The 14304-nt window shown below is 39.8% G+C and overlaps 1 protein-coding gene across 1 annotated transcript in view; it reads left to right on the top strand.

Moving 5' to 3' along the window:
* LOC101631665 overlaps positions 1 to 14304 on the top strand; it is a 56909-nt gene that overhangs the window by 7102 nt on the left and 35503 nt on the right. Inside the window, exons 4-7 of the mRNA XM_012725787.1 lie at positions 8688 to 8703; positions 10959 to 11192; positions 13334 to 13771; positions 14036 to 14183. Coding sequence (XP_012581241.1) covers positions 8688 to 8703; positions 10959 to 11192; positions 13334 to 13771; positions 14036 to 14183 — 836 coding nt within the window. The remainder of the gene's footprint in view (positions 1 to 8687; positions 8704 to 10958; positions 11193 to 13333; positions 13772 to 14035; positions 14184 to 14304) is intronic.

Raw genomic sequence — 14304 nt, 5'->3', positions numbered from 1 at the left:
CTAGGTCATCTGTTCCTTAAACCCGTATCAGGAATGTTTCTGGATGTAAAATCCACCTTTAGTGCTTTAAATAATATTTGTAACCAGAAATCTGGAGGGTGGGTTACAACTGGCTCTCAGCAACTGGACAATGACTAGTCCGGCTGCTATCTCTTCTCTTTTGGTTTTTCTCCATGATTATTTTCTGAGATATGTGAAAAAGCAATTCCAGCTCCAGGAATGACATCTGGGCTCAGGTCTGAAAGAAATAGGAAGAGGAACACCATCCAGGGCCCTCTCTGTTAGACAAAGGAAAGGCTTTTCCAGAAACCCAGCAAAATTCTGCTAATACTTCCTTTGTGCAAGTGTGTCTGGTAAAGAAGAAACTTCACCCTCCGAAGGGAAAGAGCAGTGCAGGTGGGAATTGACAACAGTGTGGGTTAGCCACCCTCTTTTGCCAGCTTCCTTTTTATGGATAGATAACTGATTTTGTTTCCTGTTTACAGGAAAAAAAAGAAAAAAATTCTTACCTGTTCTGCCACCAGTTCTGCCCATTTATATACCCCTCACTCATTGTCTTTTCTTACAATGAAGAGGCATCTCTCTGATCCTTTGCCATTCCCACCTCTGAGGGACCCTGGCTGCCATCATATTCTCTCTCCCCTCAAACTCTGCATCTTTTGCCTGCTTCCTCGAAACGTTCAACTGGATTTTTACCTTTCAGATTCTCTGCTTTTCAGAGCTTTCAATCCACAAGGTGTTTTCTTCCCTTCCTCCCTCTTATATATATAACGCCAAACTTTTCCACAGTGACTGCACCATTTTACATTTCATCAGCAATTCACAAGGGTTCCAATTTCTCCACGTTCCCATCAACACTAAGTATGGTGAGGTTTTTTGTCTGTATTTTTAATCATAGCTATTCTAATGATGGTGTAGTGTCATTGTGATTTTGATTTATATTTCTTTAGTGACTAGTTAGGTTGAACATCTATACTTATTGGCCAATTGTATGTTTTATTTGGAGAAACATCTATTCATGTACTTTGTTTTTGAAGTGAGTTATTTTTGCTGTTGAATTTTAGGAATTATATATATATGTATATATACATATACATATATATATGTATATGTATATCAATCCCTCATTAGATATATAATTTGCAAATGTTTTCATGCCACGAGAATTTGTGGGTCATACACTGAGCTATGTTCTCCACACTGAAGCCGCTACTGCTCTGCTTAGCTCCGCAGTGCAGCGGTCCAACCCACTGCGCCACCAGGGAAGGCTCGATTTTTTTAATAACCAAAGTTTTTGCTTCCTTGATGTCTCTAAGGATATACTAGCAATGTATAAAATTGGAAGGTGTGTTACATCAGCTATTTAAATGTTGGTAGGTCAGTGGGGCTACATCTGAACTAGATCTGTCTGTGAAACCTTGTTCTTTATTCACCTGCTCTTAGCCCTGTTGTTACCTAGGTGGTTTTATGGTTTGACTTTCAATAATCATTTTATCCTTAATGATTAGTTTAAGTCAACCTTAGTAACTATTACACCTGCAAGTAATTTTGTTTCAGGGATGGATATATTACCCAGTCTGGGCCAATGAGAGCTGAGGGCTTCCCTTCTGAAAAAAAGTTTGCTTCTAAAAAAAAACAGAAGAGATGACACCTCTCTCCAGAATGCATGTAGTGGTGCTGCCATTGTAGCAGCTGCTGGAAGATGGAACTGACACAGATGGAGGGAGGAACCAAGGAGACTACAGAGAAGTAGAATGAGCCCTCAATACTATTCATTAAGTATTTAGAAGAGAAGGGGGCATTAACATCAATGGTCTAATTATGTCCTTAAGAAGTTGAGGGGGGGCGTTGAACAAGAGCAATTTAAAACCAAAGAAAGTAGATGTGAAAGAAATACAAGAACAGAGGCTTACACCTGGAGAAGAGGGAGTAAACAAGCACACTATCCTCCCACTGGAGCTTACATACATCATAAACAACATGCACAGAGCAGCTCCCTGGAGACTTTTCAAAGTAAGTAATAGTAAGTAGATTGTGGACAAAGATCAAAATTTGAAGCTTCATTTAACTAGCTGTGTGGGCCTTCTGTGGTGGCTCAATGGGTTAGGACACAGCACTGCAAGCCAACAGCAGGCGCTTCAGTGCAAGTTGGATCCCTGGCCTAGGAGGTGACCCACATGGCTGGGCAGACATCTCCTGACCCACCCACTGCTCCCCTCAAGCAGTATACTTTGTCAGTCTGCCTGTTCTGCTCCCTACTCTGTATCTGGTGAGTCCTCTCACCACCCCTGCACCTCTGGTTTGCACCACAGCTCTGTACACATAAATAAATCTTAAAAAAAAAAAAAAAAAAAACTAGCTTTGTATCACCCATTTTTTCTCTACCTTGGTCTCTCCCAGCTGTTAAAGGCAGCCTGCCACCCAGATAGGGAACAAAAAAGAATTACGACTTTTGCCCAAGACGTGGGAAAGGAGCTCTGAAGGCTAGAAAGGATGGGGAAAATCCCATATTCCTTTTTTCCCTTTGCCTTCTTCCCCACTCCAGCCTCCAGGCACTGCTTGGCAGTGGCAATGGCTAAAACAGCAACAGCAGAGAAGGCAAGAAAGCACTATAGACACAGATGGAGGGAAATCTTTCACATTGTTTGGAGGAGGTTTGGTGCCACAAGGATGGTGCAAATCCCTGTTGCTTTTATTGTCTCTGTGTCCTTTCACTGCTTGGGCCAGGTTACAGATGTAGTGAGAGAAATAAACAGCAGAGTAAGAAAATTAAAACTTCAACTTTTTTACTGGAGGACTATTTTGGGAGGATTCAGAGAGCCAGAAAATGTTGGGTTCACTACAAAAAGGAAGGCAATCAACTGTGACCCCCAGAAATTATGTATGAACTCCCCTTTTCACCTCTAAATTAGGTATGTATTGGTCCTAAACGGAGCACAGACATTATAAATAAACTGAACACTGGGTAAACTGCTGCTCAGGATCCAGATGGACCACTGGGTGGCGTACTTAAAAGATAGAAACAAATTGCACTGGAAATTTTGAATACTGACTTTGGAATCACAACTCACACAATGAAGTTCCTAACTTACATATGGCCTGCCTCTAAAAGTAGGGCAATTGCCTTTGAACACAGCGACAAAGTAAAATTCCTTAGGGTTTAAATGATAACCCAAATTTGACAATATTCTAAATATTTAGGATACGATGTGAACTATAACTAGACATAGGGGGAAGAACCAGGAGCCTCTCTATTTTTTCCAAATTCACAGTATTAATTTGTTATTGTTTAAATTTCAGTTTATATTGTAGTAATGACATTAAAAAACTTAGACCAGGGCCCTCCCTGGTGGCACAGCGGGTTAAAGCACAGCACTAAGAAGCTAAATCCACTTCCACATGAGTTCGATCCCCACCTGCCCCGGAGGTGACCACATGGCGCGGCAGACCTCTCCTGACCTGCCCGCTGCTCCCCTCAGCAGTGTACTTCGTCGATCTGCCTATTCTGCTCCTCACTCTGTCTCTGGTGAATCCTCTCACCCGCCACATCTCTGGTCTGTACCCCAGTTCTGTATGAATAAATAAATCTTAAAAAAAAAAACTTAGACCAACATGAACAGTTTAAAAAATATGTTTCTTTACTAATATTGACTTGTACTACTATTTCTACTATTTTTATTTACTGATTTTTAGTTGAGATATATTTGGATACCCCATCAGGTATCACCTCTGTAGTGAACACTACCACCAAATCACCCACTGCACATTGTGCTTCCTTCCCTCTTTGTTCTTATTTCTCCTACACCTCCTCCCATCCTTGGTGCTTCAGGCCTGTATTTAGCTTTCAAGGGTTGATTTTAAAACTTGCCTTTATCTTAGTCTTAGTTTAGTTACTTTATATGACTACATTAATGATACCATCCAGTATTTATTTTTCTTCTGACTTATTTCACTTAGCATTATCTCTTCCAGTTCCATCCATGTTGCTGCAAATGGCATGAGTTATCTTTTTTGATTGCCAAGTAATATTCCATTGTGTATATATACCACATCTTCTTGATTCACTCATCTGTTTTGTGGCTTTTAGTATGTTTCCATAATTTAGCTATAGTAAGTAGCACTGTAATAAACATGGAAGTGGAGTTTTCTTTTCAAATTAGTGTTTTTGAATTTTGGGGGTAGATGCCTAGGAGTAGAATTACTGGGTCAAATGGCAGACCCATTTAATGTTTTAAGACCTGCATGTACTAATTTCCATAAGGACTGGACCCAGTTTGCATTCCCATAGGTAGTGTAAGAGAGTTCCCTTTCCTCCACATTGTTGCCACTACTAGTTTCTGGTCTTTTCCATATGGGCCATTCTCACAGATGTGAGATACCACACTGTGGTCTTAATTTGCATTTTCCTAATGATAAATGATGGTGAACATTTTTTCCTGTGCTTGTTTATAATTTCTGTGTCTTCTTTGAAGAAGAGACTATTTCTCCTGCCCATTTTTTAATTGGATTATTTGTTTGGATTTTGCAGAATTTTATGAGTTCTTTGTATATCTTTGATATCATCTGTTGTCATATGCATGGTGTGTGAATATTTTCTCCCATCCAGTAGGTTGTTTTCTTACTTTATTTAAGATTTCTTTTACTGTGCAGAAGCATTTTAGTTTAATGTAGTCCCAGTTGTTTATGTTCAGCTTTGTTTTCTTTGCTATCGTGGATGAATCCCTAATGACTAGAGCTTATGTCATGAAATATTTTGCTTATGTTTTCTTCTTTGTATTTTATGGTTTTAGGTTTTACATACAAGTCTTTCATCCATTTTAAATTGGATTTTGTATAGGGTATGAAATAGTGGTCTAGTTTATTACTTTGCATATAGCTGTCCAGTTTTTCCAACACAATTTATTAAAGATGCTATCCTTGTTCCAGTGTATGTTCTTGGAGCCTTTGTCATAGATTAACTGTCCACATATTTGTGGGCTTATTTCTGGGCTCTCAAATCTATTCCATTGGTCTGTGTGTCTGTTCTTGTTCCAGTACCAGACTGTTTCAATTACTATGGCTTTATAATATAATTTGAGATCTGGACGTGTGACACCTCCATTCTCTTTCTCTTTTGTCAAGATTGCTTTTGCTATTCCAAGTCTTTTATGATTCATATGAATTTCAGTAGTGTTTGCCCCAGTACTTTGAAAAATGCCAATGATATTTTTATCGAGATTGCATTCAATCGGTATATTGTTTTGGATAGGGTGGCCATTTTGATGATGTTCATTCTACTAATCCATGAGCAAGGAATATTTTTTAATTTATTTTTGTCACCTTCTAGTTCTTTCAACATCTCACAGCTTTCTTTGTACAGAACTTTTACTTCCTTTGTTAGGTTTACTCCTAGGTATTTAATTTTATTTTTTGGTGTAATTGTAAATGCGATCACTTTCTTACTTTCTCCCTCTTCTAGCTTATTATTTGTATCTAGGAAGGCAACTGACTTTTGTGTGTTGATTTTATATTCTGCCACCTGTTAAACTAATTGTTTTCATTAGTTCTTCTGTGGAATCTTGAGGGTTCTGTATATTATATCATCTGCAAATAATGATAGTTTTACTTCTTTCCCAATTTGGATTCATTTTATATCTTTCTCTTACCTATAACTTCCAATACTATATTTAATAGTAGTGGTAAGAGTGGACATTCTTGCCTTATACTGGGTCTTAATGGAAAAACCTTCAGTTTTTTTTACCATCGAATCTCTCAATTTTCAAGGAAAAAATATTGTGCCAACCCCTAGATTATACACATGTTAGAGCTATAAAAATATTTTAAATATTATAAAGCCATATTTAGGAAGTAAGGGCCAAAGACAGATATCAGGAAATAAATAGAAAATATAAAGAAGAACCAAATTTTAAAGTTGAAAAATACAACACTCAAGATAAAATATTCACAGGTGAGCTCAATGGAAAAATGCAGATAATAGAGAAAATACATATAGACCAGTAGAAAACATCCAAATTAAGTGACATAGAGAATAAACTATCAAATTTTTTTTAAAAAGCTCTGACAATACAAGAAAAGTACAATCTTAATTTCTTGATGAACATAGCACAAAATTACTCAACAAAATATTAGAAAACTGAATTCAGCATATGTAAAACGAGTAAAACACCAGGATGAAGTATGGTTGGTTCAGTATTCAAACTGATCCACCAGATTAATGGTTTCAAAAAGAAAAATCATGTGGTCATATCAATCAGTGCAGAAAAATATTTGACAAAATTCAGCATCCATGTATGATAAGAATAGAACAGAACTTCCTTAAACTGATAAAGCCAGCTATTAAAAAGCTAGCATTCACGGGCCCTCCCTGGTGGCGCAGCAGGTTAAAGCAGGCACTGAAAATCTAAAGCCGCATCCGCAAGAGTTCGATCCCCACCTGCCCCGGAGGTGACCACATGGTGTGGCAGACCTCTCCTGACCCGCCCGCTGCTCCCCTCAGCAGTGTACTTCGTCGATCTGCCTGTTCTTCTCCCCACTCTGTCTCCTAGTGAAGCCTCTCACCGCCCCTGAACCTCTGGCCTGTACCCCAGGTCTATATGCGCAAATAAATAAATCTTAAAGACAAACAAACAAAAAAAACCCTAGCATTCACTACACATCTCTTAAAATGGCCAATCGTAACACAACACCAAATGCACTGGGGATGGATATATATATATATATATATATCAGTGATCCTGTTTCTCTGGAGAACCCTGACTAATGTAGGAGTCTCTCAAGGTTGCAGGATACAATGTCAACACACAAAAATCAATATAATATAAATAAAATATTTATAAATACTGGCAAGGAATAACTGTATACTTCAAAATATAATTTAAAATAGTTCCTAAAACAGTACACAGGAATAAACTGAACAAAACATGGGCAGGATTTGTACACCAAAATCCACAACATGCTGATTAGTAAGAGAAAGAAGAGCTACAGTAGTTCATGGATAGTTAGACTCTATATAATTAACATGCCATTTTCCAATAAGCAAATGAAAAGTTGCTCAACATTATAACTGTTAGGGAAATACTAATTTAAATCATGTGAGATATGACCATATACATATTAGACCCATCCATTTGCTGGTGGGAATGTAAAATGATGTAGTCACTCTGAACAAGTTGGGCAGTTTCCTACAAAGCTAGCATTCACTATACATCTCTTAAAATGGCCAATCGTAACACAAGACCAAATGCACTGGGGAGGGAGATATATATATGGTTTACAAAGGTAAGAATATAGTTTCCATAAATATTACTCAACCTCAGTTACAACAATAAAATACTTTAGACTGGGTATTTGAGAATTCCAAGAGCAAGTACTAGCTAATTTAGGTTCACAGGTGAGGGCTCTTTTCCTGGCTTCCAGATGACAACCTTCTTTTTGTTTTCACATGAATTTAGGGCTGGGCATAAATATTTAGTCTGTAATTCTATGTGATCCAGAAGTTCCACATCTGGATATTTACTGTAGGAAGTTAAGCATTTATTCACAAAACACCTGTTCATAAATATGTACAGTAACTCTATTCATAATCACTCAGATTCAGAAATAACTGAAGAATCCTTAAGCAGTGGGATGGGTAAACTCTGATACCTACAGTAACACAGTACTCAGCAATTTAGGGAAATGAACTGTTGAGACATACAGTGACAGAGATGAAACCTCACAGGCATTATGCAGAATGAAAGTTTACATACTTTGATCCTATTTACATTACTTTTTAGAAAGTCAAAGCTACTTTGATGGATTGTAAATCAGTGGTCACCATGGGGTATGTTTTAGAAAAATTGTGAGTATAGCTTAAGGGAGTTTTAGGGGATGATGGAACTATTTCGCATTATGATTTTGGTGACAGTTTCAGAAATTTATGCATGTGTTAAACATCATAAAGCTATATGCCAAAAAAGAGACATTTTACTGTATATTAAAAATTTTAAAAGAACTCCATGAAATAGAGAATAATAAATTTCAAAAGGAAAGCTAAAAATAAATTATTTGAAAGATAAAAATGATAAATTGCTAACAAATTTGACAATTTACATAAATTAGGTACATTTCTGAAAGACACAAACTCCTTACATTTCATTGACCAGAACAAAATTACATGACCATCCCTCATTGCCAGGGAGACAAAGTTAGTATCTGGCAAAGGCAAACAGAGGGTCATGGATGGCTTAGTGTGACCCACAATTTAATACCTATGACTGGGCACACTGTTGCCCCTGTAAATAAAAAGTTAGGGGGCTCACTAGGAATAAGGGGGAATACTTAATGGAGGAATTGTTAACAATGCTTGTCACAGGTTTTTAGTCACTTGCAATCAAAAGACTCCTGGTGGAGTTCGCTTACTGCTAAAATGTAATCTTTAGCCAGTGTACCTTAAGTGCCCAAAAGGAGATAATTTTGAGCTAAGAGGAAGGACGGATAAATAACTGTTACACCTAAAATATATATATATATATATATATAAGCCTAAAACTGATTATTCTTGGATGAATTCTATAAAGACCAAATTGGAAATTGTGTGCTTTTCTTCCAAAGTGAAAACATTTCCTCCATCTCAAGGTGTCTCCATTCCTTTTCAGTAAGATCACCTTTTTTAGATGCCCCTGTTGCTATTGTATTCTTCCCTGTAGCAATTGTCCCCTGACTGTAATCCTTTTCTTGTCTCTGTTCTTAACACAATTGGAATTAAAAGAAGGAATCCTCACTTCATTTTAGTCATCTTCTCTAGAAGTTAGGTAGTATCTGCCTTATTTATTTATCACTAACTAATGACTAAATGCTTTCAAGGCAAGTTGCAGAGTTTGGTAAAGAAACAAGCCCTTCTTAGATTTAGATAAATCTAAAAACAGTGAAAGCAAAAGTAGCTGAAGGTGATGTTCCGCATGAGCTTTTGCCCCAATACCTAAAGGAAAACACCCAAACAAAGAAGCCTGATGACTGTAATGTTACTTGTGGAATACCCTGTGGCTGAGGGGCTGATACCATGCTGCAGCTAAGCCTTTGTCTAGCCCGCAGCTGTACTCTAGTGGTTGGGAAGCAGAAAGTCTTACCAACTAGGGAACAAAGAATCTCATGACAGTTTCCTTGGGAGGCAGAAACCTGAGCAGCAAGTTGTCTTGCTATGTCTTGCAAATCTCTCATGTTCTCATGTTCCAGGAGAATCACCAGTTTTTTTCCAAGACTGATCAGCTGCAGAAAGCCTGGTCTAAGCAGATTTGTGCAAGGTCCTCTGGCACTGTCATGAAGCTGTTTCTTATAATCATTTGGCCCAAAAGAACATGAAGCTCTATTTTGACTAGATCTTCAATATGGCAATGATTAACATTTAGGAAAAAGCCTACATAGTGAAGCACAGGAGGATGATGTTTCAAAGTGATTATTGTTGGTCCCTGTCCTGAAAGAGTGAAGAAGAAAAAATTTCATTGCAGTTTTCATTTATTCTCTTAGAATTGAGAATAGTAAACTAGAATCCCAGGCAAAGGGTTTTATAAAATTTTGTAAATCTTAAACTTTCCCAAGCATTTCTGTTTCATGTTGCCTATTCCCTACCCCACCCCCAACAGTTTCAATTAGATATGAAAACTCTTAAAGGAAAATGACAAAACAAATGCTTTGACCTGGCCTTTATGGTGACAAAAGAGAGGAAGTTTGGGCAGAGTAAAGTGAGTTGCTGGCAGTGGTCAAGTAGGTGAGTAAAAAGACTGGATTTTTGAAGTCTCCTAAATGAAGGGAGAAGCAGAATCAGTGTTAGCATGAGTTCTGAGGAGATGAAGTCCCAGCCAGAGTGCAAAGTAGTGCTACATGGTAAAATGCTCATTTATTCTCTGATCCAAGAGAGGCAAAGGGACTTTGCAAAGGACACTTTCATGAATGAAACAGAAAGCCAAAGCCAAAGGGATGTTTCTGGAAGGCTGGACCTGCACATGTAATGTAGATCTTAAACAACAGTGCTCTTTTGTGTGGTTCTGATGTCTGACATGTGACTTAGCAAAAGCAGCAATGTGACTAGTTCACAATTCATTCATTTATTCAACAAACATTTGTTGAGTTCTTTATGTACCAGGCAGTCAGCATCCTAGGACTGGGTGGGGGTACTGTGAACACGACTGACAAAGTCCTTGCCCTTACGAGACTTACAAAAACAGACAACAGAGAAATGAATAAATGAGATCATTTCTTCTATTTCTATGAAGAGTGAGGAAGCTTTGTGGGGGAAAGACTGAAGATTTGGGCCACAGTGACCCTAAAAGCTTTAGTTAGAAAGGGGAGGGAGTGAACAGATCACAAGGGGCCTTGCAGGCCAAAGTGAATAGGTTTTTTGTCTTACTTAAAGCAGAGGATAGCCATTGAAGGCCTTTAAATACGGTAACAAAGTGTGGTTTACATTACTAAATAAAAATCACTTTGGAAGCTATTTTGTGGTATAAATTGCCAAGCCTGAAGTCAGAAGATGACCATGCACTCTGCAAATGCACTGTGAAATCACTGCAAAAGCACTTGGTTAAAAGTCTCATCTAGTTTTTCTGACATATAAATTGGTCATAATAAAGCTCCATAGCATAATCAGTAGGAGCAAAAAGTTGGAGATATGGCATGATTTCAAATTTTGCTTCCCACTTACTGATTATGAGCTCTTGGTAAGTTACCTACTTTGCCTCAGTTATCTCAACTGCGAAATGGGGGATAATAATTCCTTAGAACTACTGTGAAAATTAATGATACTTGTAAATCACAATGAGCACGCCTGGCACAAAGTAGAAAACATTAGCTTTTATGACTTTTTTCAGAGCTTTACTGAGAGGATCACATGAGACAACTGCATGTGAAAGGTCTTGTAAAACCGCAAAAACTATCCTAGTGGTAGAATTCTTCCTATTCCCTTTCTTTTAAGGTGATCACAGAACGCTGAGCTATCCAGGCGTCTGGCCAAGCAGCCTCAAAGCGGTCATTGTGGTCGGGCTATCCCTCCCCCTTGCGAGCACATTTCCATGGCAACGCGGGGCTTCTCCTCTCCCCGCCTCCAGGAGCTGGCAGACCGGAAGCAGTCCGCACCGGGGGCTTCTGGGAAACAGCTTGTGAGCGGCGTTTCTGCGTCGACCGTGGACTGCGAAGCGGCTGTGGTTCCTGAGCCGGAGGTTTGCACGGAGAACGGGTGAAGGGTGGGAGCGGGACGCTGCAGGAGAGGCTCTGTTCCGCCTGGCTGGAGCCAGCAAAGAAGCCTGGCGGGAACCTTCCGTTGGCTTCCCAGGTGGTGCGGAGCACAGGCCTGGGTCTCTGCGACCAGCCGTTGGAGGGAGGAACGGTTAGACGTATGGCTAGATCGGGCTTGCTGTACCCTCGGAGAGCCCTTCATCTCCTGTGTCCTCCGCGACCCTCGCCTCTCCCCTCCCCCATGGGCTGGTTTTGTTCTATTTCGAGGCCTTGGTGTCTCGCGGAGGGTTCTGGGATTCGTTCCGGGCGGAGGAAGGAGGGGAGATGTTGTACGACGCTGCCGGGACTTGTAGTTCCGCTGGTCGCTGGCGGAAGTGCCGTGGCCGGCTCGCTGTAGTGAACTGGTGGCCTTTGGTCTGAAGTAAGTGGGGCGAGAGGACGTCGTAGCGGGGTTGGGGCTGTGGTTTGCCGCAGTATTCTGGGGGAGTGAGGTGAGATCACCTGGAGCGAAGCTCTGGCCCCAACGCTTTAGAACCGTGGGCCTTCTCTTGCAAATTCCTGCCCTTTTCCCGGGCAGGATACCGTGTGAAAAAACATTTTTTTTATAAGGCTTGAGCCTTTGGTGAGGTAGAGTCCTGGAATAGGAACAAGCTCATCTCTTGGCTAATCCTTATGTATAAAGCCCTCCCGCACCACCCCCCCTCACACACACACCAGAGTACTTTAATAAACCTGTAGGTATTACCTGTTTGATACAGTCTTTACTAATTCCTAGTTCATCTTTGTATGATTACAGTAAGTTCTTTGAAACTGTTGGGCTTCACGTTCTGGATTCTGAATAGATACCTTATGTAGCTGCATGATTCTTTCCTGATGTGTTGTAATCAATGCCATAGACATGACTGCATATAAATACTAAGGAAAGGATCAAAAGTAGCACAAGATTTCCTTAAGGTAGAAGCTGGGGAAACTGAGTCATCCAATGTAAGGATATGGTTCTGGTGGTTATAACAAGTTATGGTGGTTATAAGAGTGCCTTTTCTTCATAAAATTTGCAGTGATTAATGCCAGTGATTATAAATTTAAATGTAGTTATGGTGGGGTGGGTGACTAAATAATATTTGCATTGTAAGGAGTAGTTAGTTTTTCCAGTATTATGTTACCTGTTATGAAGCCAATGAATATTTTCCTAAATACATTTTAAATCCGGGAAGTTCTTGAACATTTAAAAAGCATTTTTAACTTTAAAAAGAGCTTGTTAAATTTTTTTTAAAGCAGGTAATGAAAAAGCCCCCGTTTTTTCGTTTACTTGTCAGGGAACATCAGTCATGAATAATGCATGCACATAATGTGTTCAGGGATCAAATGCATTTAGAAAATACCCAACAGGCTCTCTTAATTGGAGTCTTGATTCCTAAAATAGGTTTTGTTGATTTTGTTGTAGGCGAACTTTTTCTGTAAAGGGCCATATAGCAAATATTTTCCAAGCCTTAGTAGGCACCGTTGAAACTACTCCACTGTCAGAGTGAGTCATGAACAAATTAACAGAATGATTTATGGACACATTTAATTATCTGTGTTTTTCTCATGTTGTGAAGATTTCCTTTGATTTTTTTTTTTTCAACCATGGAGAATGTGAAGCTTATTCTTAAGTACAAGCATCAGGATGAATTTGGCCTTCTATTTCTGGTGAAGGTTATTTGTTTGGGATTTTTTCATTCAATAAACAGCTATCTTCACTGCCTTTATTGTTGTGTGTTCAAATTCTTGGGATATTTGACTTTTTTTTTTTTTAAAGATTTATTTATTTATTCGTACAGAACTGGGGTACAGGCCAGAGATGTGGAGGTGACAGGATTCACCAGAGACAGAGCGGGGAGCAGAACAGGCAGATCTACGAAGTACACTGCTGAGGGGAGCAGCGGGCGGGTCAGGAGAGGTCTGCCACGCCATGAGGTCTCCTCCGGGGCAGGCGGGAATCGAACTCATGCGGAAGTGGCTTAAGGTTCTTTGTGCCGTGCGCCACCAGGGAGGGCCTGACTTTTTTTTTTTTTTTAATGCCTCAGGAGTGCTTGTGAAGGAAACGGATTATTTCCCTGACGCCTATATCCTGCTTTGATTTCTGTTTCTTCAAGACATCAGGATGTCTGCACAGTCAGTGGAAGAAGATTCAATACTTATCATCCCAACTCCAGATGAAGAGGATAAAATTCTGAGAGTGAAATTGGAAGAGGATCCTGATGGTGAAGAGGGATCAAGTATCCCCTGGAACCATCTCCCTGACCCAGAGGTTTTTCGACAGCGATTTAGGCAATTTGGATACCAGGATTCACCGGGACCCCGTGAAGCTGTGAGCCAGCTTCGAGAACTCTGCCGTCTGTGGCTAAGGCCAGAGACACACACAAAAGAACAAATATTGGAGTTGGTAGTACTGGAGCAGTTTGTTGCCATCCTACCCAAGGAGCTACAGACATGGGTTCGAGAGCATCATCCAGAGAATGGAGAGGAGGCAGTGACGGTGCTGGAGGATTTAGAGAGTGAACTAGATGACCCTGGACAACCGGTGAGCCTATTACTTGTGTTACTTAGCTAAATCAGAAGCAGGAATCAGAGCAGCAGGCAAACCTGTGAATTAATACCATTCGACTATGCTAAAATTGTGTTTATGCCTTCTCTTTTATCCTCCCCCTTACTTCCCATTATCAGTGGGTGTTTTTTTTTTTTTTTTCCCTTTAAACTCCTGCAAAATATGTTTTGTATGATGTTTGTTCAGTTCTAATTCTCAAATTTACTCTTAAAACTGAAACAGACTTAATTCTATTTCCAGGTTTCTCTCCGACGACGAAAACGGGAAGTACTAGTAGAGGAGATAGTGTCTCATGAAGAAGCTCAGGGATTACCAAATTCTGAGCTTGATGCTGTGGAAAACCAACTCAAGTGGGCATCCTGGGAGCTCCATTCGCTAAGGCACTGTGGTGAGGACCACAACTCCATGTGGGCTAGAGGGTGAAAATTGGCCTTTTGTCTACTACTTTGCTTACACCCTGAGTGGGGGGATTATGACCCTGACTTAATTGCTTTGACAGGCACACTATG

This window comes from Condylura cristata, unplaced genomic scaffold (genome assembly GCF_000260355.1).
Source record: "Condylura cristata isolate star-nosed mole 26May11 unplaced genomic scaffold, ConCri1.0 scaffold00016, whole genome shotgun sequence".
NCBI lineage: Eukaryota > Metazoa > Chordata > Mammalia > Eulipotyphla > Talpidae > Condylura > Condylura cristata.
This window is presented reverse-complemented; position numbering and strand designations above follow the sequence as displayed.